Raw genomic sequence first — 25,265 nt, forward strand, 5'->3', positions numbered from 1 at the left:
TCTCGATTATTCTTTGCAACGGTAGTCCTCTCGGTTTTTATGTTCGCATAGGGCTCTGATACGTAAATATATCGTGGTTTACTTATCCGGTTTACTGCTGACACACATCAGGGTTGTTTTCGGATTGTGAACAACGCTGCACAGCGCGGCTCCCTGCGCTGCTGGCCTCCCGCCAGCAGGGGGCGGCGCCTCAGCCCGCCCTGCGCCGCGCGCCCCACGCCGCTCCCCGCCCGGAAGTCCCGTCCCGGCCGGAAATCCCGCGTTGGTGCGTCCCCAAAGATGGCGGCGTCCACCGGCGCTACGGTGCCGGCGCGGGGCGGCTTCCGGGGGCGCATGGGCCGCGGGAAGCGCGGAGGCGGGCGCGGGCAGCGCCGCGGGCCGGAGGGCGGTGGGGAGGGGGCCCTGAGGCGGCTGAAGCTAGCCGTGCAGGAGTTCGTGCGGGGGACCGCGGAGGGTGGGACCCCCGGCGGCCGCGAGGGGCCCCGCGTTGCGGGCCGCGCGCGCTCGGGCGGGAGGAAAAGCCGCCGGGAACTGAGAAGGGAGAAGCGGCATCTGAGGAAGGCGCGCCGGCTCCAGAGGGGGGCAGGCCCCGCGCAGGACCCCCGCCCGGGCGGGGAAGCCAGCGACCCCCGGGTGGGGGCAGCGCGGGAGGAGGCCGACCGGCCGTCAGCGGGGCTGCGGCGCCCTCCGGCTCCGCCCAAGGCCGCCCCGGCCCGGACCCAGGCCCAGGGCCCGCCCGGCAGGACCAAGGCCCCCGCCGCCGCCGCCGCCGCCCGGAAGCGGGCGCTTCTGGCGGCCAACGAGGAGGAGGACCGCGAGATCCGAAAGCTGGAGCGGCGCCTCGGCTTGAACAAGCGCAGGAAGAAGGGCGACGGCAGCAGCTCCGTGCCTCTCAGCTTTGCCCGCGACGGGCTCGACTATGTCCTGGAGGCCCTGGGCTCTGGGGAAAGTAGTGGCTTGTGTGAAAGCGGCAGCGAGGCGGAGGAGGGCGCGGGCCCCACACCCCCCGGGAGTGAACTGGACACCGACGCTGAGGACGGATGGGAGGAGCAGGACCTGGAGCGGAGCAGCGGGCAGGCGGCAGAGGATGCGTGGAGCGAGGAGAGGGACCAGGACGATGCCGAAGAGGAGGCGCGCGGAGCCCTGGGCACAGCCAAGGAGGAAGGGGGCAGAAAGAGGGTCCGTTTTGCAGAAGATGAAGAGAGGAGTGAAACCCCCTCGGAGGCTGTGCGTACAGACGATCAGGTATCGTGTGCACGATCTCAGTCCTCCGGGATCTTCAGAGGAACGAGGATTGCAGTTAGGTGTGGGCCTGGTCAGGTCAGTACTCTTGCCTGGGGAATCCCATGGACACCGGGGCCTAGCGGGCCACCATCCGTGGGGTCACAGAGTCAGATACGACAGGGCACACAGCAGGTAACAGAGAAGGGAGAAAGCATCTCCAGAGCCCTTTCTGTCCCAGGGACTTGGCGGCCATCCCCACCGGCTGTCCTCAGGCTCCAAACCTGACTCCCCACCCCCTTGCTCTGTCCGACCTCTGGTGTGTCCTGGAACAGCTGCCGCACCTCTGCCTGCCCCCACCTAGTCCTTTTCTTGTCCAGCTGCTCCCGGAGTGAGTCCTTCTAAGGCACAAAACTGCTCTCTCAACACGCACTTGGATGAGGTCTCACACTGACCACCAAGTTCAGAACCCATGGCAGAGCTGATGGGCTCGAGGGATGGCCCTTCACCTGTCAGCCTCCCCTCAGCACGCACCTTGTGGAACTGCTCCCTTCCCCACCTCTCCCCGTTCAGCGTTCTGATCTGCGCTCACTATGACTCTGTGTGCGAGGCCTTTCCTCATTTTCTCACTGATGCGTTTATCTGTTGATGTCACACGTCTCTGGAAACCTCCCCCTCCTGAGGGTATGATCTGTCTCGTTGCTGTCCCTGGTGCCTCCGTGCCTGGCACTCTGAGCAAGTCCCCAAGTGCCATCAGCTCCTCTGAGCACTGGCTTTCTGGCTCTTCCCAAGTCTCTGTCACAGCTTGTGGACATGTAATTGACCTACTAGTGGGCGTCTTAAGATTAAGTTTCTTTGTGCATAAATGTACTTTTCTCTGTCTAAGCACGGATCACGCTTTACAAAAAGTGTTTGTTTCCTAGCGGCTTTGTCACTCAGGTGTCAGGGAGGGTTGGTGATAATGATCTGTAACTTGTAAGTTGAAAATCTAGGAACCAGTGAGCAGTAGGTTGATTTTATCATGTAAACTTAGATACTAGTTTTGAGCAAGTTTGAAGTTTTTCCAAACTTTTTCTCCGACGTCGGTGGTGCATGTAATTTCGGTGTTTGTGCGAGGCTGTGCCCGCTGTCTGTTGAGGCTGGCAGAGAGTAGGATGTAGGGCCCTTGGGGGCACAAGCCCGAAGTGCGCAGCCAGGTCAGCAGAGCTCCAGAGGGAAAAGGGAGGTGATGACATGGAGTGCTGACAGTTACCTGAGTGTTGGCGTGCTTGTCCAGGGCCAGAGCGGGCACTCGGGAGACAGCTGGTGCTCACCAAGCAGCGGTGGTGACCACCTGCCCCGTGGCCTGGGATCCAGTGTCTAAGAAGAATTTATTTCTATCCTTTCAAGCAGAGTCTTGGTGAAAATGGTGGAAAGTACGTCCCACCTCATGTGAGGCGAGTGGAGGAGACAGAGGACGCCCAGAAAAAGGAAGAACTGGAAAGGCTCAAGAAACAGGTCAAAGGGCTGATCAACAGGTAACCTCGAGGCAGTGCTGCTGTCCCTTCAAGAGACAGTGGAGGAGCGATTCTGGGAGTTAGCCGCAGCCCGAGATGCTTCTTTAGCTGAAGCACTTTTCCCACAGAAGCAGGGCGTGTACATCCTCCCACCCCCACCAGTACAGCCGTTTTTCCACACCAGGGAATCCAGGTGCTTATGCCAGCTGACAGTGAGAAAGCTGACTTCTCCCAGCAGCACGTGCGGATGTGCTCAGGGGGGCCTCCTGGCCTGCCGGGGGCACCGAGTCAGCATGGCAGCGGGCGTCCTCGTCACGGCCTCCCTGGTCCTGACGCGGGTCCCGCGTGCGCTTCACTGGGGCCGCGTCTCAGCGGAAGGACAGCAGTTAGGTTATTTGCTGATCGCAGAGGATTGTGTGTTCTCCACACGCGTGTCAAGTTTAGGGCTTGCCTACACAGCGTAGGACCTGCTGGTATATTAGTAACTTTTCCCTTTTCTTAAAATGACCCCCAAAACGGCGGCCCAATCGCTCTGTCTTTCCACCTGTGTGCAGGCTGAGCGAGCCGAACCTGGCCTCCATCAGCAGCCAGCTGGAGGAGCTGTACATGGGCCATAGCCGGAAGGACATGAACGCCACGCTGACCACCGTCGTGCTGAGCGCCTGCGCCCCGGACACGGTCATGCCCGCCCGGCTGCTCATGGAGCATGTCCTCCTGGTCAGCGTCCTGCACCGCACCGTCGGCCTCGAGGTAGGGCCGCCGCGGCCATCCCGGCGCCTCTCGTCTCAGTGGCCGGCCGGCGCAGTCTCAGGCCAGGCCGTGCTCCGTGCCCACGTGACGTTGCCCAGCTTCTGGTTCTGACTGGTCCGTGTTGGCTATGAGTCTCTCTCCCTCTGGACCGTACCGTCCGCCTTGTCTTTGCCTTCTCTGTGATCCCGCCCTGGCGGTGACTGCTTCCGGTGTTCCGAGCACAGGCCTCTTTGTTGGGCAGGAGGCCACCAGAGTGTGAGGGAAAACGGCATTAAGAGAGGAGACGGGACAGCGCCTGGCCTTGGGGTGTTGGTGTCCCTGGGTGGGCCACGGACCTGCGCGTGTCTGTGAAGGGGCCCTTTGTCAGGATTCCGTGGACGACGCGTCTAAAGCGCCCGCTGCTCGGAGCCTGGCCCCGTCCCCCCGCCCCCGAGTTTTCGGTCCCGGCTCAGTGCCTCCTGTGTCGGGTCGGGGGCCCACACACCGCGGGGCCTCTTCTTCACCCTTACATTGACCTTGGCGTCCGCTCGCCCAGGGTAGCGGCTTCCGGGGCTGTTGAGGGCGCTCTGATGATGGGACTTGATACTGAGGTGGCGGAGTAAGTGGGGGAGGAAGTGAACAAGGCCTCCGTCCCCAGACGACGGCCGTATCACAAGAGCTTGTAGACCCGTCGGGCCTTGGCGGTCCGGGGCCTTTTGCCGCCTCTCAGCAGCGGGCCGCCGCTGCGGGTCTGGCCGCTGTGCGAGTCCTGGGAGCTCCAGGCAGGGGCTGGGCAGGGCTTTGTTCAGCCCTGCTTTGCAGATGCGCAGTTTTTCTCGATGTCTGCGGAATTCTGGACTCTGGTTTTTAAGGTCTGTTTGAATGTAGCATAGTGGTCGTTATCGAAAGAGTGTGTTCTTCAGGGGCGTCTTCAGTGAAGAGGCTTGCCCTGGGTGTTTACAGGGTAGACTCTTCACAGGTCGTTAGAAGCCAGAGGACGTGTCCGGCCCGTCAGAGCTGCCTCCACGGAGCCCTTGCTCCCTGCTCCCGTCAGCTGCCTTTCCCTGAGGGCCCCCGGCGCTGCCTTATCTTGAGTTTGCCAGCGAGAGGTGTGTGTTTTCCGCCACAGTCCGTCCTCACCGGGGATTTAACGCGGCCTCTGCTTCTCCAGCCACCCACCCAGGCGTCCAGGGCTTGGGCTTACTCAGTCTTAAAGCGGTCCCTGCCCCCCCTTCCCGCTCCTCCTTGTGGGTTAATGCCCCCACTGGAAGCTCCGTCAGCCCCGTGACCTAGATGGTTGATCCTTCCCCTCCGTGACTGGCCACCCGCTCTGGTTCTGTCCCTGGGTCGCTCACGTCGGGTCTGCCTGCCCGGGTCCAGCCCAGCTGCAGTGATCCGGGTCCCTGAGTCTCAGCTGGAGTGTTGCCATTACCCTGCTCCCCCTCCCCGGGCCCCTGCCTTCCAGGCCCAGACTGAGCCGGAGAACTGAGCCGTGTTGGATAGCATGTTTTTAGAGATGTGGGTGTGTTCTCAGCAGTTTTCACAATTGTATTTTTCCGAGGAACCAGAGTGGCTGCTGGCCGCAAAAGGTGCCTCCGTTGGAGGGAGGCCTGGGCGGCTTGCTCTGCGTCGTGTGCAGTTCAGGCTCTCCTCTGGGAAGCTCTGTGCACTCAGGCTCGAGCTCTTAAACCTGCCCTGTGAGAGCTCATACCCCGCCACCTATGTATTTTGTTAATTTTTAAAGCACGAAGCCTTTTAACACACGTTTAAGCTGAAAGACGCCCCTGAGAACAACCCACTCGCCCGAGGCCTGTGTGCAGTCACGTGTGCTCTGCTCTCCGCTCACCCGAGGCCTGTGTGCGGTCACGTGTGCTCTGCTCTCCGCTCACCCGAGGCCTGTTTGCAGTCACGTGTGCTCTGCTCTCCGTCCAGGTGGGCGCCCACTTCCTGGAGGCGGTGGTGAGGAGGTTTGATGATGCGTATAAAAGCAGGCGAGATGGGAAGGAGTGCGACAACCTGTTCGCCGTCATCGCCCATCTGTACAACTTCCACGTGGTGCAGTCTCTCCTCATCTTCGACGTGTTGAGGAAACTTGTTGAAAGTTTCACGGAAAAAGATATCGAGCTGATCCTGTTAATGCTGAAGACCGTGGGCTTTTCACTAAGGAAGGACGATGCTCTGTCCCTGAAGGAGCTGATCACGGAGACTCAGGCCAAAGCCAGCGGAGCAGGCGGCAGGTTCCGGGACCAGACCAGGGTATGCGCCCCCCGACCTGCTTCCCCCTGCCTGACGCAGCCTCAGCACGCGAGCCCCTTCCGTCCCAGTGAGCCCTACGTCTCGTGCCTGATCTGGTGTTGCGGCTTTCTTTTCAGTCTGTGAATGAACCTCCTTCTTGACTCTCACGGGTTTAAGACCGTTCAGTTGTTCAAAAGAGGCTTACTGGGAAGGCCTGTGGCGAGGGGTTCGGGTCAATGCGCTTGGCCACCGCGGGACTGTGTGCTGCGGGCCTCAGTTTCCCCATCTGGAAGGTGGGGCTGATGGTAACTCCTGCAGACTGAGAGGCCTGGTGGAGCCGTGGGGGTTGGGGGGGCGGGGCAAGGGCCCCGTTAGAGGGGCAGGGACGGCCTCCCTGGGGGACTGGGCAGGGTCTAGCCTCAGGGCCTTGTGAACCTCCCAGGGAATCGGAACCTTGTCCCAGAGGCATGAGGCATGTGATGAGTTCTGAGTAGGTAAACGCACGTTTTCATGCTCAGGTCACTTTGGATGCAAAAAAGGAAAGAGAAAAGCAACCTTGGGTTGGGGCGATGATTAGCAGAGTTGCAGTGGGCGTGAGTCTAGGACTTAAAAGTCCTCAGACTTGGGGAGAGGGCGGGAGACAGGGGTCAGAGGTCATACCAGGTACCCAGCTTGGGTGTCCAGGTGGGCAGTAGGTTGTTGAGAGACACAGCCCGAAAAGGAAGACTGGCCCAGTTTTGAAATCCTGAGATGAGAGCCACTCATTGTGAGGAGGGAGGCGGGGCTGAGCCTTCTGAGGGTCCTAGGGACCCGGAGGTGGGTGAGGTGCTATGTCCGCCATGGAGGGTCATGGGAGCCGAGCGGGGGTTCCTGACCAACGCCCTTCTCCTGTGTTGGATGCTCAGGAAAGAGGCAGGGGTAAAGGTCAGCTCTTCACATCAGGTGGCCAAAGGATTGGAGCTTCAGCTTCAGCATCAGTCCTTCCAGTGAATATTCAGAACTGATTTCCTTTAGGATGGATTGGTTTGATCTTCTTGCAGCCCAAGGGACTCTCAAGAGTCTTCTCCAACACCGCAGTTCAAAAGCATCAGTTCTTCGGTGCTCAGCTTTCTTTATGGTCCAACTCATACATCCATACGTGACTACTGAGAAGACCATAGCTTTGACTGGACGGACCTTTAGCTTTGACCATAGGGAGGTCAGCAGACACGTGCCTTTAGCTCTGATGGTGGCGCGAAGCTGGAGGAGGTGGGCGGGGGCGGGGGCTCGCTGAGGGCTGGGGGTGCTGAGCTGAGGAGGCGCGCCGAGTGCTCAGTGCACGCGCAGTGTGGGTTGTGTCTCAGCGCTCACGTTTGGGGGACTCTGCTCTGGGCCTGTGGGAATTCTCACTGCTGTTCTTGCAGCTTTTCTCTCAGTACAGTGTTATTTCCAGTTTGAGAGTTAAAGAAGGAGAAAGGCCAGGAATGGGAAGAAGTCGGGGCGGGAAGGGGGCACCTGAAGCCGGTGGGGCAGCTGGGAGCCCTGGGTGGGCGGCCGCGCGGCAGTGCTGCTCGACAGCGGCGGCGACCACACGCGGGGAGGACGCCCCCTCCCTTCCCGAGCAGAAGGGCTGCCGGTTCCTCCCTTTTGAAAGGGTGGCTCCTCCTGCCCGTGTCTCAGGTCCGCTTCATGCTGGAGACGCTGCTGGCCCTGAAGAACAACGACGTGCGGAAGATCCCAGGCTACGACCCCGAGCCCGTGGAGAGGCTGCGGAAGCTGCAGAGAGGCCTGGTGAGCCCGCCCCCCTCCTCCCTGGGGGCCCCCCCCCTCCCTGGGGGCCCCCCCTCCTCCCTGGGGAACCTGCCCCTCCTCCCTGCGGGCCCCTCCTCCTCCGTGGGGAGCCCACCCTCCTCCCTGGGAGCCCTCCTTCCTCCCTGAGGAGCGAGCCCCCCCTCCTTCCTATGGGCCTCCTTCTCCTCCCTGGGGAGCACCCCCTTCTCCCTGGGGAGCCCTCCTTTCAGCTCCTATGCTCCCCAGCTGCACTATCCCATGAGACTTCTCCAACAAATAGAGGAGCCACAGGTCAGGTGCCCGTCCAGTCGCCAGGGTCCCCAGGTCAGGGGGAATCTGCAGGTTTCTGTGGTGAGACCCCCCCCCACCTTGTGAGCTGTGGATGCCCCTGCGCTGAGCCCTCAGCCACACAGAGACTCACAGGCGTGTCCTCTGGCCGGGGTCCCACCCAGACCAGCGAGGTCAGCCTGGGAGTGAGGGCTCGTCTGTTGAAATTCCCTGGGACTTCTCGCCGTGGGCCCCTTTGGCAGCTCCCTCAGCCCCAGGCCTTGGTCCCGTCGCTGCATCCCACGGATCACAGGCCGGTTGGCGGCGTCCTCACTGCCGGCGTGGGCTCTCCCTGGACCCCCGTGGGACCGCTGTCCTCCCACAACACGTCTGGGGATGGGCCCAGGAAGCTCACACTCGGAGGTCTCCTCTGACGCTGCCATCCCTCCCAGGGGTTAAGTGTCCGGGTTGTCGGCGACTCAGCTCAGTGTTCCCGCACCAGCAGCACCTTCGCCCAGGCGGGAGCATCCCAGCTGGTGCTTGCGTGCTGAGCCGCTGTGCCGGCTGCTCTCTTACAGGTGCGCGGTGCCGGCGCAGGGACAGACCCCGAGCTCCGAGTGTCCTGGGACAGCGTCCTGAACGCCGAGCGCACTGGGCGCTGGTGGATCGTGGGGTCCGCCTGGAGCGGCGCCCCGATGGTGGACGGCGGTCCGCAGAAGGCCCCGCAGAAGCCTCTCGCGGGGACGGTGCGTGGGGGACCGAGTCCGCGCGCGGGGACGGTGCATGGGGTACCGAGCCCACATGCGGCTGTCCCTGGGGTTATTTGACTATATTACGGAAGCTGCTGTGGTTTTGTGATCTCACGTAATTCCATTTCTGTTACTTCCTCTGAAAGTATCAAAACGTTAGCTGGGAGACTTTGATGCAGAGACGAGTGAGGGGATGCTCGACCGCCCCGCCCCTCTCTCACACGGGAGCCCGCCTACACGCAGCGGGTTCCTCCGGGGGTCTGCTCTGCCTCTTGCTGTTGCAGGGGTGGTGCTCAGAAATAAAGACTCAGCACTTACACGTGTGACTTACAATTATCCTCGACGTCAAACCGCAGGATTACACACATAAGTTTTTAGAAACTTCTTAACTGTACTGAACCGAAGGAGAAATTTAGTGACACGTCTGTACAACTTAGGCCCTGTCGTCCCTCTTTGCAGGTTAGCTCGAAGATCCTGGAGCTTGCCCGCAAGCAGAGAATGAACACCGACGTCAGGAGAAACATATTCTGCACGGTGATGACGAGCGAAGACTTTTTGGATGCGTTCGAGAAGCTCCTGAAGTAAGCCCTGTGTGCGCCTCCTCCTTGGCCTCTGAGTCAGGGGCTGGGTACCCGCCTCCCCAGCGTCCCTCCTGCTCACTGACCGCTGGTCGCTCCAGATGCAGACAGCTTATGATCTGTTGATTGGAGGGATCCGGTGGCCACCTGATGGTTCCCGGTGGCCGCCGCTTGTCATGAGTCGCTTAACTCTTCCTGTTAAAAGTTGTCTTTCTGACTACATCTAAGTTAAACCTCCCGTGTGGCTTCTGTACTTGGTTGTAATGAGATTTAAAAGCATCTGTGTACTTTGACAAAGTACATCTAAAAAGTCTAGTATTAATTAATTTTCCTTTACTTGCTTCAAATTCAGAAAGAAATGGAGGGTAGGCATTGCAGGACTGTGCAGACTCCACACTGCACTAAAGGGGCAGGTCTCACCGTGTCCGGACCCGCCCACACAGGACTCAGCGGGGACAGTGGCAGGGACTCACTGCCGGCCCGAGGCTAAGATGCTGTCCTGTGGCTCAGTCCCCAGCCCAGGCCCGTGTAGGCCCGGGGTCCCCTGCTTCCGGAGCCGGGGGTCCAGTCCTGCCCCCCACCTTCTCTGCTCGGCTCGTCTCACCAGACAGACGGCTGGACAGGGAGTGCCTCTGGGAGAGCTGTCTGCCTCGGGCTGCCGACCTCGGGCAGGTTGAAGGTTCAGAGCTGGCTGCTTCTGCCCTCCAGGCTGGGGCTTAAGGATCAGCAGGAGAGAGAGATCGTTCACGTGCTGGTGGACTGCTGCCTGCAGGAGAAGACCTACAACCCTTTCTACGCCTTCCTGGCCGGCAAGTTCTGTGCCTACGAGAGGAGGTTCCAGGTGATGGGGCCGGGAGGCTGCCTGCCATCACTGTCTGACTGCAGGCCCCGAGCTCAGCGCGGCGGGTGGGCTCCCCGCGTCCACGTGGCGCCCCCGGATCCACGTCACAGATGAGGGTGCTGTGACCTGGTGGACCGGCGAGGCCTCTGCGGTCCAGTGTTTCTCTGATTTGAGGGACAGCATCTCGAAAGAGATGACTGTGAAGCGGTTTCAAACTACTGTGTAACGAAGCCAGTGTAGTTTCTAAGAAGTCTTCAGCTTAAGGATATTACATCTAAGTGGTTAAGTGTCATACCTTTGGATTATGTTTGTAGTGATTATTCTAATAATTTGTGGGATTTTAACTTTTTTCCCCCTTTTTATTCTGTTAGATGACGTTCCAGTTCAGCATATGGGACAAATTTCGGGACCTAGAAAATTTGTCAGCCACTAGTTTTGCTAATTTGGTTCATCTGGTGGCCCACTTGTTGAAGACCAAGTCACTGCCACTTTCCCTCTTAAAGGTGTGTGAGGCGCACGGAATAACTCAGGGCACTGAAGCTGAAAGCATACAGCTGAGCCTTGAGCCGCGGGGTCCGGGGCAGACCCCCGGTGCAGTCACAGTCCTCGTCTGACTTCACAGTCGCCTCCGCATTCTGGTTCCACGTGCCAGGAGCCTCCCCGCTTGGGCGCGTGTGGTCCTGCAGTGCGTTTTAGGGGGAGAAGTCCTCGTGTAAGTGGACGTGCAGTCCAGAGGCGAGCTCGGGGCCCAGGGCCGGTGTGTTTGTTGCCTTAGGAACACACGCGTCCTTGGATCCTGACTCGCCTGGGAAACGTCATCATCCGGGCAGGCAAGCAGGCAGCGTCAAGTTGCCGGTAGCTTAGGGCACCGTGACAGCTGCTGGCTGCTCTTCGTGGGGCTGGGGGCGCGAGTGCAGGGGCTGCTCACACACCTGTCGAGCTCGCCTCCTGTGCCTTTGGGGTGGCGCACCGAGCGTGAGGGCCCACCGCCTTGCCCCACACCCCGGCACGGGGCACGCCCACGGCACAGACCTCTCTGGCTTTCTCGTTGCTGGGGGGTCTCGCCTTGTGTTTACTGGAGTTTGAGCTCAGAAGGGACGGCGCACGGCGTGTCCCTCAGCTGCAGTAGGTCCTGGAGACACCCCTGAGCCAGGGCAGCCCCTCCTTCCCTCACAGGGGTCTGACCGGGCCTCTGTCTGCACGCTGTCCCCCCGTACCATTGGTGGCACAGGGTCACCAGGCTGCCGCTGTCCTTTACTCGAATTCAGCATAAGCTTGAAATGCATCCACGTTGATCTCCGCACTTCTGTTCTCAGATTTTATTAGTGTTGTATAGCCTTCCGCTGTATAAGTGCACTGTGATTTTTATATACACAAATTTGTCCCTCCTGGACCTAGATTGTGTGTGTGTGTGTGTCTGTGTGTCTGTGTGTCTGTGTGTGTGTGTGTGTGTGTGTGTGTGTGTGTGGTCTTAGTCAGGGGGTAGCTTCTCTGAGGCATGGAGATGATCGCACCTGTCTCAGTTCTAGGGAGTCCTGCTTCGCTCAGCGCCCCTCTGCCCCTGAACTTGACTGAGCTCTGCTGAGTCCCTTCGCCGGCAGGTGCACACCCTGCAGCCGTGATGAGAGGGCACAGGGCCTCAGCTGGTCACTTTATAAAACTGGAGACAACCTTAGTTAAGGGGGCAGGGGGCGGGTAGCATTCCCTCAGACTGTGCTTAGAAATCGTTGAAAAGTTGGCTAAACCTGTGTAACGTTACTGTTTTTTATCCTGACTCTATTAGGTTGTGGAATTCAGTGAACTGGACAAACCCAGAGTCCACTTCTTACGGAAAGTGTTACACATACTGCTGATGGAGACAGAAGTTGAAGACCTTGGTTTGATTTTTGCAAGGTTTGTTCCCAGCGTTTTGATAAAACATGGAAGAGAAAAGAGAAAGCATTTCACTCACGTTATCTTAGAAAAGCGAGCTTGTTGTGCTGTATGTTGTACTTAGGGGCAGCTTTTCAGTTTAATTTGGATGATGTCTTGTATGTTAATTGGGGGATGGGAGACTTGCCTAATAGGGAGCTGAAGGTGATTTGTGACCAGTAGAGTATGTTCTGCACTGAGGGCTCTGCTTCAGTGGGAACTGGCCATGCCTCCCTCTCCGGGGTCCCCCGACGGAGCACCAGGGCATCTGGTCACTGATGCGTGTCCCTTCCTCCCCAGGGTGTCGGACAAGCCGGCGCTGGGCCTGCTGCGTGAGGGCCTGAAGCTCTTCATCAGCCACTTCCTGCTGAGAGGCGCCCCGGAGGCTGGCGCCCTGCGGGAGCGCGCCGAGCTGTGCACCCAGGCCCTGCAGGGGCGGGGGTCCCTCAGGATGTAGGGGAGGGGCCTGTCTGCAGGGCGTCTCCTGTACAGCTCGCCCGGAAGGCAGGGCAGCTGTAGCCTTGTAGTGTAAGCTAGTGTATTTAGCTCCAGGGTTGTATTTGTATTTTAAACCATTTTCAGATAACTGTATTTATATCTCCAGGAGGGGCGGGCAGGGCAGGCCCAGGCAGTGAGGGAGTGGGTGTGCAGTGTCTTCAGAGACAGGATGAGCTCGAGGCTGCAGTCTGAGAGAGACTGGTGGTGGTTGTATCTTTGTATATTGGTTAAAAATTCAGAAGTCGTCCATCAAACGTGCCTGATGCTGTGTTGATACGTGAAGTGTCCTGGAGGCCGCTGTCCTGGGAAAGGTGGCAGCTGACCCGGGCCTCACGGTGTGGGGGTGCTCCTGGCTCCTCACCTCAGGTTCCCACCGGGGGCAGGCCGGCTCCCCCGAGTGTCACTAACTCCACATAACTCTGAAGCCCCCACGTGAGCAGACGGAGCCTGGGCTGGCCGGCCACGCCTGCTGAGCGGGTTCTTGGGTGGGAACTCAAGACAGACCGCCCGCAACGGGCATGCCCGGGTTGCCCCTGAAGCACAGCGCCTGCCCCCCCTCGCTGCGCCTGGGCAGAGCACAGACGAGGCGAAATGTCCGCATTGCTGAGTCCGGGTGAGGTTTATGCAGATGGAATGTATTTTTATAACCTTTCTTCAAGTTTTAAATTATTTCAAAATAAACAATTCTTCTAAAACATGCATACTGCAGAACTTATTCTTTCAAGGTGTGAAATATTCTGATGTCTTTTCATGAAAATAATTAAGCTAATTCGGATCACCATTGGCTCCTTTTTTGTATTAACTGTAGTGGTGGCCACGCGCGGTCCTCGTAGCTGCAGGGACGTCTCTCTGGTTGCGGCTGCTCTCCGGTTGCGGGGTGCAGGCGCTCGTTCGGGTGGCATGTCCTGTCACTGAACGCAGGTTCCAGGGCGCCTGGGCCTCTGCAGGTTCGGCTCTGGAGCCCTGTTGCTCCGAGGCACGTGAGATCTTCCTGGGTCAGGGCTCGAACCCAGGTCTCCTGCACGGGCAGGCGGATTCTTTACCACCGGACCACCGAGGAAGTCCTAACCTCGTTTTTAAAAACATGGCTTAGTCCTTACTGTAAAGCAGTGACCCCGTGTCTGTTGCTGTACTTCCCTGCGAGGTGCCCCTGGGTCAGCAGGAGGAGCCAGAGGGACGGCCTGCGCCTTGACCTTGACCTGGGCCTGGGTGGCCAGGGCGTTGGTCACCAGAGCTCTGGGCTCAAGGCTGCCGACTGGGGGCCGCAGACCGCATCCCTGCCAGGGTGTCAGGGCAGGGCGCTGCAGGTCTGTGCTGGGTGCTGCTGGATGTGGCAGGACTCGGCACCGGCAGCTGCTGCAGAACCTGAGCCCGTCTGGGATCGTTTCCGCTCCCAGCTGCGGTGCGGCTGTTTGTCCTGAGGCTGCGGTGTCTGAATTACACCAGCTCGAGGCCTCTTCCAGGGGCGCCAAGTAGGAGTGGGGCTTGGTCTCACTCAGCGTTTGCTGGGGGCTCCTCCATGCCACACGCGGAGTTGAGCCCCGGGGCAGCTTGAAGGTTTCAGAGACATCACGTGCCCCGTCGTCACGTGCGCCAAGAATGGCCGGCAGCCAGCCAGCCAGCCCCCGTGGGCCGGGCATGGCGAGCTTGCCGGAGGAGGTGACCCCGGCCCCGGCCCTTCCAGCCAGAGCCCGGGGCACCCAGGGACGCGCGGGCTGCAGCGGAGGGTCGGGACACGGGGCCGGGCCGTGTGGGGCCCCGGGACCCGGGACAGAAGGTGGGACGGGACCGGCGCCTGCAGCCTGCCTGTGAGGAGCAGGCGTGTATCTGCTCCACCAGGGGAAGCCGTCGAAGGAGCGTCAGCAAGGGAGTGAGGCCACCTAGGCTGCGTTCTCAGGAATGCTGCCTGAAACAGCGAGAAGTGCCGGTCACCTGGTGTGAAGGCCGGCAGCTGAGCCCGGGTACGTGCCTCTCGTCCCCTTCCTGGCCCAAGACAGCAGCGTGAGAAGGAAGATTCTGGAGACGTGACTGAGGCACACACAGCAGAAGGGGGCACCTTCCAGTGAAGAGGTCCGGGGGCGTTTGGGGCCCTGCCAGCACCCGTCAACAGCAGGGTCGGGCAGGAGGCCACAGACACACCGCCCAAGGTGGGGGCTTGAGGCCCGGGTGTCGGAGCCCCCCAAGGAAGCTGAGTTAGGAGAAGCAGGCCAGGGACAGGGTGCCACCCGGCAGCTCCTAGTGCAGAGAACAGAACCGGGAGGACCCAGAGGCAGCCCGGGAGCTCCAGCACAGCTCAAGACCCTCCCAGGACGGCAGCTCTGTGACCGAGGAGGGGCTGCAGGCAGACCCCAGACGGAAGCAATGACTGAGCCTCTGCAGGGCTGCATGTCTCCCTGCGGGCGGCGCATTTAAGGTGCACACGCATCTGGAGTGTTCCAAGAGGCCCGTGAACCTTGGATCTTCTGGGGAAAGGAGTACTGGCCTGGGAATCAGGGCTTTTCCTCTTCTCACATTTCATACCTTACTCCACACGGATGACACCGACTGGAGAGGGGTCAAGTTCACACGCAGATGACGTTTATCTCGAGTTGAGCTGGGTAAAATGAAAAATGATGTTTGCATGATAAGATGATGAAAGGGAAAGTGGGGACCGAGTTTAAAACGCTCTGAGGCTGCTGTGTGTTTGGAAAACAATGCCATGTGTGTGCACACCGGCCCGGGGAACAGACTGATTTTGACCTTGAGCATGTCCAAAGCGGGACGCTCGGCCAGGGCCTTGGGGGGTTATCGCGGCGGCACGTCCCGCGCACTCAAGCCGCCAGTCTGCAGGGGATGGGCGCCCGCCCCCACCCCCGGCTGCGGCACGGCCTGCGTCTTTCCTTCCAGCCCTGGGGAACCAGCCTGGGACCTCCCATCCTGCCCCTCACACACCAGGACCACTTTTGCTGACAGAGGTGTTGGGGGTTGCCCCTCTAGGGCCCCATGACGTGCAACCAGGGTCGCATTTATCTGGCTCAGCCCGAGGTCAAAACGAGTAAGAGGACTTAAAGATTATTCCCTAGAGAAGATCACTTACGGTAGATTGCATGTTGCGTTTTACTTGGTCGGAAGCATTTCCTAAGAAGGTGGCAAATTCTTCTGCTTTTGTTTTTTGGTTTGTCCGTCGTTAACATCTTCCCCATTTGCGTTTTCTCTTTTTTTTTGCATGTAATCCACACGCATTTACGCACACACACGTTTTGATGGCAGCTATAGAAAGTGCATACGTCAGGACACAGCTCCTAAGCCCTCAGCCCGTGTCTCCTGAGGACAAGGACATTCTCGTACATTCGAGTACAGGGGAGTCAGGCGCACCCTGAGAACACAGACGTTCAGGAACGGTCCAGCAGACGGCCGTTTTCATCCTTCCGGTTGTCCTGAAGTGAATTTCCTACAGCTTTTTTCTCCCCCCTAGACAGAATACAGTCAAGGTTCAATCGTTACATTTCTTTTTATTTCTCTTTTAGTATTGAACACCCACCCCATCCCATCTCCACTTAAAATTTTCACTCAAGGCCCGAAAGTAGGGGCCGGGGGGACTTCCCTGGCAACCAACGCAGGGCGCGCTAGTTCCATCCCTGGTCAGGAACCAAGCTCCCACACGCCCCATACTGCTGCCAAAAAACCAAACTTCCCCAAGAAACCAGCCCTTTGTCACGTAGAGCCCTGCACACGTCCGGCGGGCTCCGTGTGGCCGTGGCCGGGGAAGCACACTCGGGGACTGGCCCCTCCCGGCTGCGCCGTGGGACGGTGGTCAGCGCACGGCTCAGGCCGGCGGTGCTCGGCCACTAGTTACGGCCGAGGCCCGCACAGGCACCTTGTCACCCTTGTGATGATTAAGGGAAACTAATCACCAGAAGTCAAGGACATCTTACAACGGGGAGGAGTGCAGCAAAATGTGAATTTCCTGTTCCCCACCAACATGTTTGCCTAGTGGGTCAGGCCCGTGTCAGTGATGCTTGCCAGGATCACTTATGGCAAGTTGGTCACTTTCTAACTCCGTCATCCCTCCTACATGACTAGCTCGCATTCTTGAAAAATGAGCCTCTATACTCCTCTGCTTTTCCCGGGAAAGCTCAGACTCTACCCATCTCAAGAGCACTGAAGTGGTGAATGGCAGTCTCGAGACGCCGTCGCTGGCTGCGGCAAGCACAGAAGATGTGTTCCCGCCAGAGCCTCAGGTCAGGCAGGCGGGGGTCCCCTGCCTGTCGGGGGAGATCCTGCCAGCTGGAGGGAACCCAGCTCTGTAAGCCCAGGTCTAGGGTTCAGTTTCCAACTCCCTCATCAGCAGGCTTCATGGCATGGCCCCTGAGCAGTCCCATCTCGCCTCAGCGACGGTGACGCTCCGGTAGCTTGCCAACTGCTCAGGCACGAAGTGCAGAAGGGACGAAGCGCGTCAGGCCTGGCCGGCTCAGGCCAGCCATCCCCGCCCGCAGCGCGGCCACCCCTTCTGTGAAGCCGCTTTGCCATCTGTGTGTTCTCTAGTTGCTCAGGTAGGTCTGTGAGTGCCCGGAATGGCAGCGGTAATTTCTCTGAGCCTCAGGATGGTTCACTAGCCACAAAGTCACTCCATGCTCTTCTTGTTTCTCTTCTCACAGACCCTGAATCACTGCCCACTTAGGAGAACAGGCAGCGTGGCCAGCTGTCCTGGTCAGTCACCCCAAGAGCTCAGTGGGGGCTGCTCTCAGACAAGCAGCGCTGGGAAGCGGGACCTGCTACCGTCCAGTGGCCCCACGGACGGGCCCCGAGGGTCCCCAGCAGGGACATGTGGTCCGTCCCCACACTCGGCTTCCCTCTCCGCCACCCTCCCAAGTCTGCATCAGTAACTTGACCAAAGAAGCCGTGCTTATCAGTTCCGCGGACAGCCTGACCTTGCAGGAGGGCGGGCACGTCTACCTTGCAGGAGAAGGAGATTTTATGGCCTAAGATGAGCCCTGCGTCCTTCAGGGGGCCTGGTGCTGTGTTCGTGGGTCAGTCAGTCCCCAGGGAGCCTCTCACCTGGACAGAGGAGGCGCCTGCTCGTCGTCTGAGGCTGGAGTGTCCCTGTGGTTGCTTCTCCCCAAAGCGCACATTGGGGAGGGGGTGTGTCTAAGGGCATTCTGCTTCCTCAATCCCCAATTTGCCATCTGAATCTACTTTATAATTCTTAAATACCTTTGGCTTATTCAGGACATTGTTACTATCTCTGGGAAACTATCCTTAATGAGAGTAAAACAAGACTCACAGAAAAGCGCAAGAGGAAACCCAGGTGCTGGGGGCCGGCCCGGCTCCAAGTCCGCCTGCGGAGTGCCAGCACCACACATCCGAAACCGGGGGCAGGCCTCCCGAGTGCTGTTAGGATCATTACTTAACTGCACCCGGCAGCCAGAGCTCTGACTTCCTCCCAAGAGCCAACTGCGAGCAGGTGTGCCCGAGGGCGTGATTATCAGAAGCCCAGCCTCCCCAAGTGCTTCTCCTGGGCTTACTGTGTGCAGAAAAGCCAGTCCACATGCCTGGGGCAGAGACCCCGCCTATGTAACTCATCAGAAATACAACGTGATTATTTGAGATTTACTTTATCCTTGCCCTCGAACTTTTCCCTGGGGGAGGAAGTACTTTTCAGTCTGGTCGCAGGTTAGCAGCTAAGAGACGCAGACAGTGGTCATGAGCACCCGTACGCTCTTTGACTTAGATGGACAATGAGTATTTTTGTTTTTTAAACCTGTTTTCTTAATCAGATTTGATGAGCCAGCCAGAGTCCGCATACTACCTTAGTGACTGTAGGGCTCACTAAAGCTGCCCAGGCCGAGGCGGCCTGCCCCGGGTCTGCCCTGGAACAGGGCTGTGCCAGCCCCACCACGAACACCCCCCAGAGCCTTGAAACAGAGAAGCGGGAAACACCGGGCAGACCCCGGGGCTGGGCTGGCCATCTGCTCCTGCGCCTTGTCTGTCTGCACAGCACGGCCACGGCAGCGGGAGTGAGGCCCACCGCCCCTGTGCTCGCGAGCCACGGGCCGTGCGCGCAAGACCAGGCCAAGGTGGAGCTGTGCTCCATGTCCCCGTCCAGTCACCTCGCGTCTGGGGCTTGACCTGCCCACCTGGAGGCCGGGCCACTCAGGCCTGGAGGAGACCGGGTCCGGGTCTGCCAGGCCGGCACAGGCCTCCACTTTCTCCCCGACAACCAGTGGGCTCCAGCCACCTCCCTGCCGAGCTTCCGTGCCGGCTCCTGGCCCAGCCCTGGGAAGCGAGTGGGCAGAGAAACAACACAGATGGGGGTCTGTGGTGAGCTAGTCACACCTCTCACTGAGGTCAGTCCAGCCCAGCGGGGCCGGGGCCGTGGACGTGGCTCCTGAAAGCAGCGGCCAACAGTGCCTGTCAAGATCCCAGAGGGGACCCGCGGGGGCTCTGCTCCCTCCGCCTCCTGCCACCCCCATCTCCAGGCTTGGGGGGCCAGGCGGGGCCACCGGCAGGGAGACCGCTTGTGCCCCAGGCCACGGACACCATGTGACCATGGGCCCTGTCCCTGCTGGGTGGGATAATAAAGTACTTTGTTACCTGTGAGTGAGAGGCCTGATAAAAGCAACATATTATCACGCCACCTGTGATTAGGGGGCATCTGGGCACCAGAGACTGGGTCACATATGTGAGTAAACACAATTTGTTTCTGTTCCCTGATTATGAAGGTCGCGGTGGTTTAACCCCGCTGGGACCGCCCCGCACACTATCTGCTCAAACAGAACTGGGAAAGGAAACACCGGCAGTCATTAAAAGCGAATCACCTTGTTTTACGAAGATAGGGAGGCCTCAGTGTGGGGGCCCCGGGACGGCTCCATGGCCCCCGGGGGCAGACCACCCGCAGGGAGGGCGCTGCTGGGAGGAGACCCAGGGGGTCACGACAGCCCTGGTGCTTCTGGGAAAACCTGGGGCTATTCTAAGCAGTTCTGAAGAGCTGCCAAGAATGCAGTGTGTGACGATTCAGGTGTCTCCTTTACCTGTGAAAATAGGAACAGGAAATATGTCAAGGTAGTGGGAAGACTTCTGAGAGCTACGGAGCCCGCCAATATTGCTGGTTTTAAATGTAGCAGAGGACTTTCTTAAAAACTGTCTTTATTGAAGTAGAATTGATTTGCAATATCATGTAAGCTTTGGACGTGAGCGCAGCTTCACTTACACATGTGTGTGTATATGTGTGTGTGTATGTGTGTGCGTGTGTATATATATGTAGGTGTGCATGTGTATATGTGCGTGTATATGTGCGTGTGTATTTGTGTATATGTGTGTGTATGTGTGTGCTTATGTGTGTATATGTGCATGTGTATATATATATATATATATGTATGTAGGCGTGCGTGTGTATATGTGTGTGTGCGTGTGTATATATATGTGTGTGTGTATATGTGTGTGCATGTGTGTATGTGTGTATATATGTGTGTGTATATGTGTCAGTATATGTGTGTGCATGTGTATATATGCGTGCGTGTGTATACGTGTTCATATATGTGTGTGTACATGTGTATATGTGTGTATATGTGTGTGCATGTGTGTGTGTGCATGTGTATTTGTGCATATGTGTGTGCTTATGTGTGTATATGTGCGTGTGTGTATATATATATATATATGTAGGTGTGCGTGTGTATATGTGTGTGCGTGTGTGTATATATGTGTGTATATGTGTGTGCATGTGTGTGTATATGTGTGTGCATGTGTATATATATGTGTGTATATGTGTCAGTATATGTGTGTGCATGTGTATATATGTGTGTGTATATGTGTGTTCATGTGTATGTGTGTGCGTGTGTATATGTGTGTTTGTATATGTGTGTATATGTCTGTGCATGTGTATATGTGTGTGTGCATGTGTATATATGTGTGTGCGTGTGTGTATGTGTATATGTGTGTGTGTATACATTTATATATATGTATATTCAGGTTCTTTTCCCTTGTAGGTTATCACATAATACTGAGCATGTGTGCTGTGCTAAGTTGCTCAGTTGTGTCCGACTCTTTGTGACCCCAAGGACTATAGCCCACCAGGTTCCTCTGTCCATGGGATTCTCCAGGCAAGAATACTGGAGTGGGTAGCCTTTCCCTTCTCCAGGGGATCTTCTCAACCCAGAGATAGAACCGAGGTCTCCCGCATTGCAGGCAAATTCTTTACTGACTGAGCCACCAGGGAAGCCCATAACATGAATACTACTGAGCATACATGCATGTATATGTGTGTATATATGTATATTCAGGTTCTTTCCCTTGTAGGTTATCATATACTGCTGAGCATATGTGTGTGTATGTGTATATATGTATATTCAGGTTCTGCTGAGCATAGCTCCCGGTGCTATGCAATGGAGGACTCACGTCGTGGGGGCACTGGCTCTACCTTTCAAAGCGAGGCTCTCCCTCTGTGGTTCAAGATGGGGCCTCCTGACCCCACTGCCTCCTGACCGCTGCTCTGTTGGCTGCCTGGCCCTTGGGCTCCTGGGGGTGTCCCGGGCAGCAGCGTGTACTGGTGCCCATGACGGCCGGTCGGTCAGGCCTCAGGAACCCTTGGTGCACAGGAATCTGCTTGCCGGGCTCCTGACCCGAGCCACCAGCTGTTGCCCCTGGACTCTTGGGCACAGAGCAGATGCGGCAGCCGGTGGGGAGGCCCTCAGACACGGGGGCGATGGCGGAGGCCGCGGCACTGGGGCAGGCCCTGCGTGGTGTCCAGGGTGGCTTCAGCCTCAGGGTCTGCACCGGGAGGATGAGATGGAGCACAGATGTGACCCGGAGCCCTTGGCTCAAACACTGGGGAGGAGACACGGGAAAACCAGCTTCACTCACTGGAGCCCCTCGACGTGCTCAGACCTACAGGGGATGCTGTGGGAAGTGTCTGAAAGGAACACAACCTACTCATTCAACAGACCAGGCAGACTCTCAGAGCTGGACGGCAGAGCACATGTTCCCGGGTGGGGGGCTGGGGAGGCTGGTGTTTAAGCAGGACAGAGTTAGGCTGGGGTGAGAAATGGGGAACACAATGCTGTGATGCGACTGGACACATGCACACACACAACCGAAACGCAGGCCTGTGCACAGATGGAAATCAAGACTTCCTGACCGCAGGCAAAGCTCAGTGTGGGGGCATCAGGCCTTCTCACCGGGGAGGTTCCTGGGGGCCTCGTGGTTCGGATGAGGGGCTTTCACTGCCACAGCCCTGGTTCAATCCCTGGTCAGGGAGCTGAGATCCTGCAAGCCGTGCAGCGCAGCCAAATTAAAACAGAGAGACTTCTCACCAGAGGGGAGGGAAAGAAGGGGCCACACTCTCATCCCCAGGAAGGACGCACACCACCCTCCATCTGGCTGGCCAGGATTCCCGAGCCCCATCTTGAACCACAGAGGGAGAGCCACGTGATAAAGGGCCTGGGCGCCCGGGGGTCCCAGGGCCGCCAGCCCAGCTCCAGGGGCCCAGGTGGAAGGAGACAGAGTGAACTTCTGTCCCTCGGGCTCTCCTGCCCCTGGGGACCCCCCCCCACCGCGATCCTACCTGATGAATGCTGACTCTGCCCCTGCATTCCGGCAGCCCACGGGCCGCGGGGGGTGCGCACAGCGCTGAGAATGAGGACCCCATGGTCACCGACTAGCGCGGGCTGTGTGGACACCTCCAGGGAGCTGCCCACTCCTGGGGACCCACCTGGGCTTCCTGCCACAGCCTGCTCCGCCCTGAGGCCCACGGCAGGGACAGCCCGGCTCTGCAGTTCTCCGTCCTCCATCCAGACTGGCTCCGAGTCAGCAGATGAGAGTTACTCCACAAATACTACCTCCATCAGGGGTCCAGAAGCCATCAGTAGGCCAGAGCTCACCCCGGCGTCCGTGCAGCCGCAGCTCAGACAGCTTCTCCCGGGTGACAGGCTGCCCCGGACGCAGCGACCTGCAGCAGCTGCCTTCAGCTCGTCTCTCTCTGGGTCGACAGTTCGGGTGGGACTCGGGGCTCCCTCCCAGGCCTGCGGTCGCCCTGCATGTCGCTTGAGTCCAGCCGGCTGGCCCCTGCCCCTCCAGGGTAGCGGGTGGACAAGCCCTTTTCAAGGCCCTGGCACGTCCCATCTGCACATGCCCACTGGACCAAAGGAGGCTCAGGGCTCGGGCTGCCCAGAGAGGCAGGTTCCCACGTGGCCATCAGCTCACACGCTTTCTCCTTCTCTGTTTGTCCACCTCTCCGTTCGGCTGGAGTCCCCAAGAGAATGATCCCGTGGTGTGGACACAGTGGCCCTGGGTCCACGTGACACCTGGCCGACCAGCCCAGCAGGGCAGTGAGTAGAAAGCGGGGAGAGGGTGCAGGCTTGGGGGGCTGACATGGGGAGCCTCCTCTGGCCCCTCCTCACGGTGCATGCCCTTCTCCACAGCTGCCCCAGGAGATGGGCGCTGCCACTCTCCCAAGCGAGGCGCTCGGGCACAGAGAGGTCACGCCCCTGCCCAAGGCCGCCCAGCTGCTAAGTGCCCAGGTGTCGCCTGCACCTCTGCCTCCTGGCTCTCAGCCTGGCTTCCCGAGTCCCTGGAATCCCTGAGGAGACTTCCTCCCCAGCCCACACCCCACCCACCACGGCCTTTCCCTGGACCAGCCTTGAACTGCAACCCCGAGGATCCTCAGTGAATCTCGAGGACTAGTTCTGCGTCCCACGGGGGTTTGTGTAACTGTCCCGTGAGCCTGCGGGTGCAGCCTGGTGCGGGTTCAGCTGTCGAAGTCTTCTCTCTTCCTTTGAGATGGGGACGACCCAGTCCTCCTCCTACAGATGGGGCACAGGGCCCTCTGGGCACAGAACACCGCGGGGGCGGTGACGGGCCTGCATCCTGGTTGGAAGCATGCACAGGCTTCCACGTCCACGGTGAGTGAGGGAGTCGCGAGTTCTGCTGCTCGAACGGCTCCTGCAGGCGGCGCGTGCTGGGTGTGAAGGGCCTGCCGCCAGCTTCCCGGCAGTGCACAGGCGTCTCTGTGAAGGGGGACGCCAGACCTCGTCCTGCTCCCAGGGGTCTGGAAGCTTCTGTGTCTGGGGTCAGACTCCCTAAAATTGGCAGTGAACCTTTTACGTGAAAACTGCGGCTTTCTCTTCTATTTTCCAGAGTGGTCTTAAAGGCCTGAATTACTTAAGAAATCACTATACACCTAAAACTAATACCATGGTTTAAGTCAATTACATCTCAGTGGAAAACAAAAAACGGAGGAAAACATACCTGAAACCTATTCCTGTCTCCAAACTCCCACTTCCACCACGCACACACGCACCTCTGTTTTCTGGACTGACTCCGCCATCAGGGCTACAAACACTTTAAATCAAGAAGTGAGTATCTGATGGCTTGGACCTGGGATAAGTACCCTGTATGGTTCTTAAAGGTCTCTAATTCTCTCACAGGCAGGCAGCCTGAGCTACAGCGCACGTCCTCACCTTCCCACAGTGCAGGAGATGATGAGTCCTGCATCTCAGGTGATGGGGGCTTTGGACCTCCCTCATCACCCACTCCAGTGTTCTTGCCTGGAGAATCCCAGGGACGGGGGAGCCTGGTAGGCTGCAGTCCATGGGGTCGCTGAGGGTTGGACACGACTGAGCGACTTCACTTTCACTTTTCACTTTCATGCATCGGAGAAGGAAATGGCAACCCACTCCAGTGTTCTTGCCTGGAGAATCCCAGGGACGGGGGAGCCTGGTGGGCTGCCGTCTGTGGGGCTGCACGGAGTCGGACACGACTGAAGTGCCTTAGCAGGATCACTTTTTACCTGACACCTCCCCTTCCGGGTTCACACACCGCTCACACTACGTGCTGCACGAGTTTAGTGAGCGTCAGTCTCGTCCCCCTCCCCACTGTGTAACTCGAGGACAGTGAGCGTCAGTCTCGTCCCCCCTCCCACTGTGTGACTCGAGGACAGTGGGGACTTCTGTCTTTCACTCACCCATGCACCCACCCTGGTGCTCAGAACCATGTCTAGAAGAGCAGCTGTTCTAAATCTGCCAAACGACTGGGTGGTTGATGGATTTTCTGGGCTGGCTAGTATCTCTTGTAGGTGAAAAGGCTGCGGTGTCACACAGGTGCCTGATCCCAGGGCTTGTGGGAATCTGACAGTTTCCCCCATCCCCAATAAATTAATCACCAGGATAAATGAACCAGGGTGGCGAAAGGTACAAAGCAGGAAAGCAGACCCAGGGTAAAACACACACACACAGGGTACCTTTCCTTTACAGATTAGCTATTTAAAAACTCAACTGCAAGCTTCAGGCACTGGTGTCTCCCTTAAGAACCTTTGGCACGGGTGTCTCCTTAGGAGGACTGGCCCCAGAAAACCCCTCTGGGTCCCCCAGATTGGACACGGGAAAGCGGGCCCTTCTCTCCTCGCAGACGCCCGAGCCAGGGCGATTCTAACTCTTTCTGTGTATCATTTTCCAAGGTGCTGTTTCAGCACAGAAGAAAACCTGTGCTTGGAACCACGGCTCTGCGTCGGAAGGTGATCCCACTCAAAAACCACCAGCATCTTTGCAGACTCGGAGCACCAACCCCGCCCCTAGACGAGCCTGCTTTTCTTCCAGCCCCGGGGTCCCCGTGGGGCGCCTAGGCCGCCCCTTCCCGAGCCCCCCGCGGGCGGCAGGGGCTCCGCGAGGGGGCGCGGCCACCCCTCGGGCGGCCCTCCCCGCGCCCCCGGGCTGACCCCGCGCCCCGCCCGGCCCGCGGTCCCCCCCACCGGCCTGGCGGCGATAAGGCGGCGGCCCTTTGTTCCGCCCCCAGCTGGGTAAACCGCGCCGCCGCCCCTCGCCGCGGCCGCCGGCCGGGGGGCACCTTTGTCCCGCCCAGCGCCGCGGACAATGGCCGGGGAGCCGCGCATTGTCCGGCACCTTGTGTACTCTCGGGGCGGCCAGGTGCGCGGTCGTGGAATGCAGGGTCGGCGCGGGGCCGGCGGGCGGGGCGCGCGCGGGGGCCCCCTCCGCCTCCCGCC

At 58.9% G+C, this 25,265-nt stretch overlaps 1 protein-coding gene, 1 long non-coding RNA gene and 1 other non-coding gene across 4 annotated transcripts; 2 read left to right on the forward strand and 1 right to left on the reverse strand.

Moving 5' to 3' along the window:
* Positions 1–264: 264 nt before the first annotated feature.
* Positions 265–12,994, forward strand: NOM1 (nucleolar protein with MIF4G domain 1). Of its 2 annotated transcripts, none has more exons than XM_015470861.3 (11): positions 265–1,245; positions 2,611–2,738; positions 3,272–3,467; positions 5,379–5,702; positions 7,341–7,451; positions 8,297–8,464; positions 8,927–9,048; positions 9,754–9,886; positions 10,258–10,389; positions 11,670–11,779; positions 12,098–12,994. In XM_015470861.3, exons 1-11 carry the CDS (start codon positions 280–282, stop codon positions 12,252–12,254), a joined length of 2,547 nt encoding a protein of 848 aa, XP_015326347.1. In that variant the 5' UTR covers positions 265–279; the 3' UTR covers positions 12,255–12,994. The 2 variants fall into 2 exon arrangements, with proteins under 2 accessions (XP_015326347.1, XP_010803005.1); XM_010804703.4 differs by having other exon boundaries at positions 2,614–2,738.
* Positions 10,628–10,688, forward strand: MIR11984 (microRNA mir-11984). Its single transcript, NR_162273.1, has one exon. It is a non-coding gene; the product is annotated as a microRNA mir-11984 (primary transcript).
* A 1,181-nt stretch (positions 12,995–14,175) lies between the features above and the next one.
* Positions 14,176–15,964, reverse strand: LOC112446463 (uncharacterized). Its single transcript, XR_003034475.2, has 3 exons — positions 15,372–15,964; positions 14,816–14,888; positions 14,176–14,201 (listed from the first exon to the last, which is right to left on the reverse strand). It is a non-coding gene; the product is annotated as an uncharacterized lncRNA (long non-coding RNA).
* Positions 15,965–25,265: the final 9,301 nt, after the last annotated feature.

Source organism: Bos taurus, chromosome 4, assembly GCF_002263795.3.
Source record: "Bos taurus isolate L1 Dominette 01449 registration number 42190680 breed Hereford chromosome 4, ARS-UCD2.0, whole genome shotgun sequence".
Lineage (NCBI taxonomy): Eukaryota > Metazoa > Chordata > Mammalia > Artiodactyla > Bovidae > Bos > Bos taurus.

What these genes read in the sequence shown, in the direction of transcription:
- NOM1 (XM_015470861.3), top strand. Translation starts at nt 280, where the DNA reads ATGGCGGCGTCCACCGGCGCTACGGTGCCGGCGCGGGGCGGCTTCCGG. An exon ending in GGTTCCGGGACCAGACCAGG is followed by an intron (nt 5,703 to 7,340) that starts GTATGCGCCCCC and finishes CCCGTGTCTCAG; the next exon opens with GTCCGCTTCATGCTGGAGAC. An exon ending in TGCCACTTTCCCTCTTAAAG is followed by an intron (nt 10,390 to 11,669) that starts GTGTGTGAGGCG and finishes TGACTCTATTAG; the next exon opens with GTTGTGGAATTCAGTGAACT.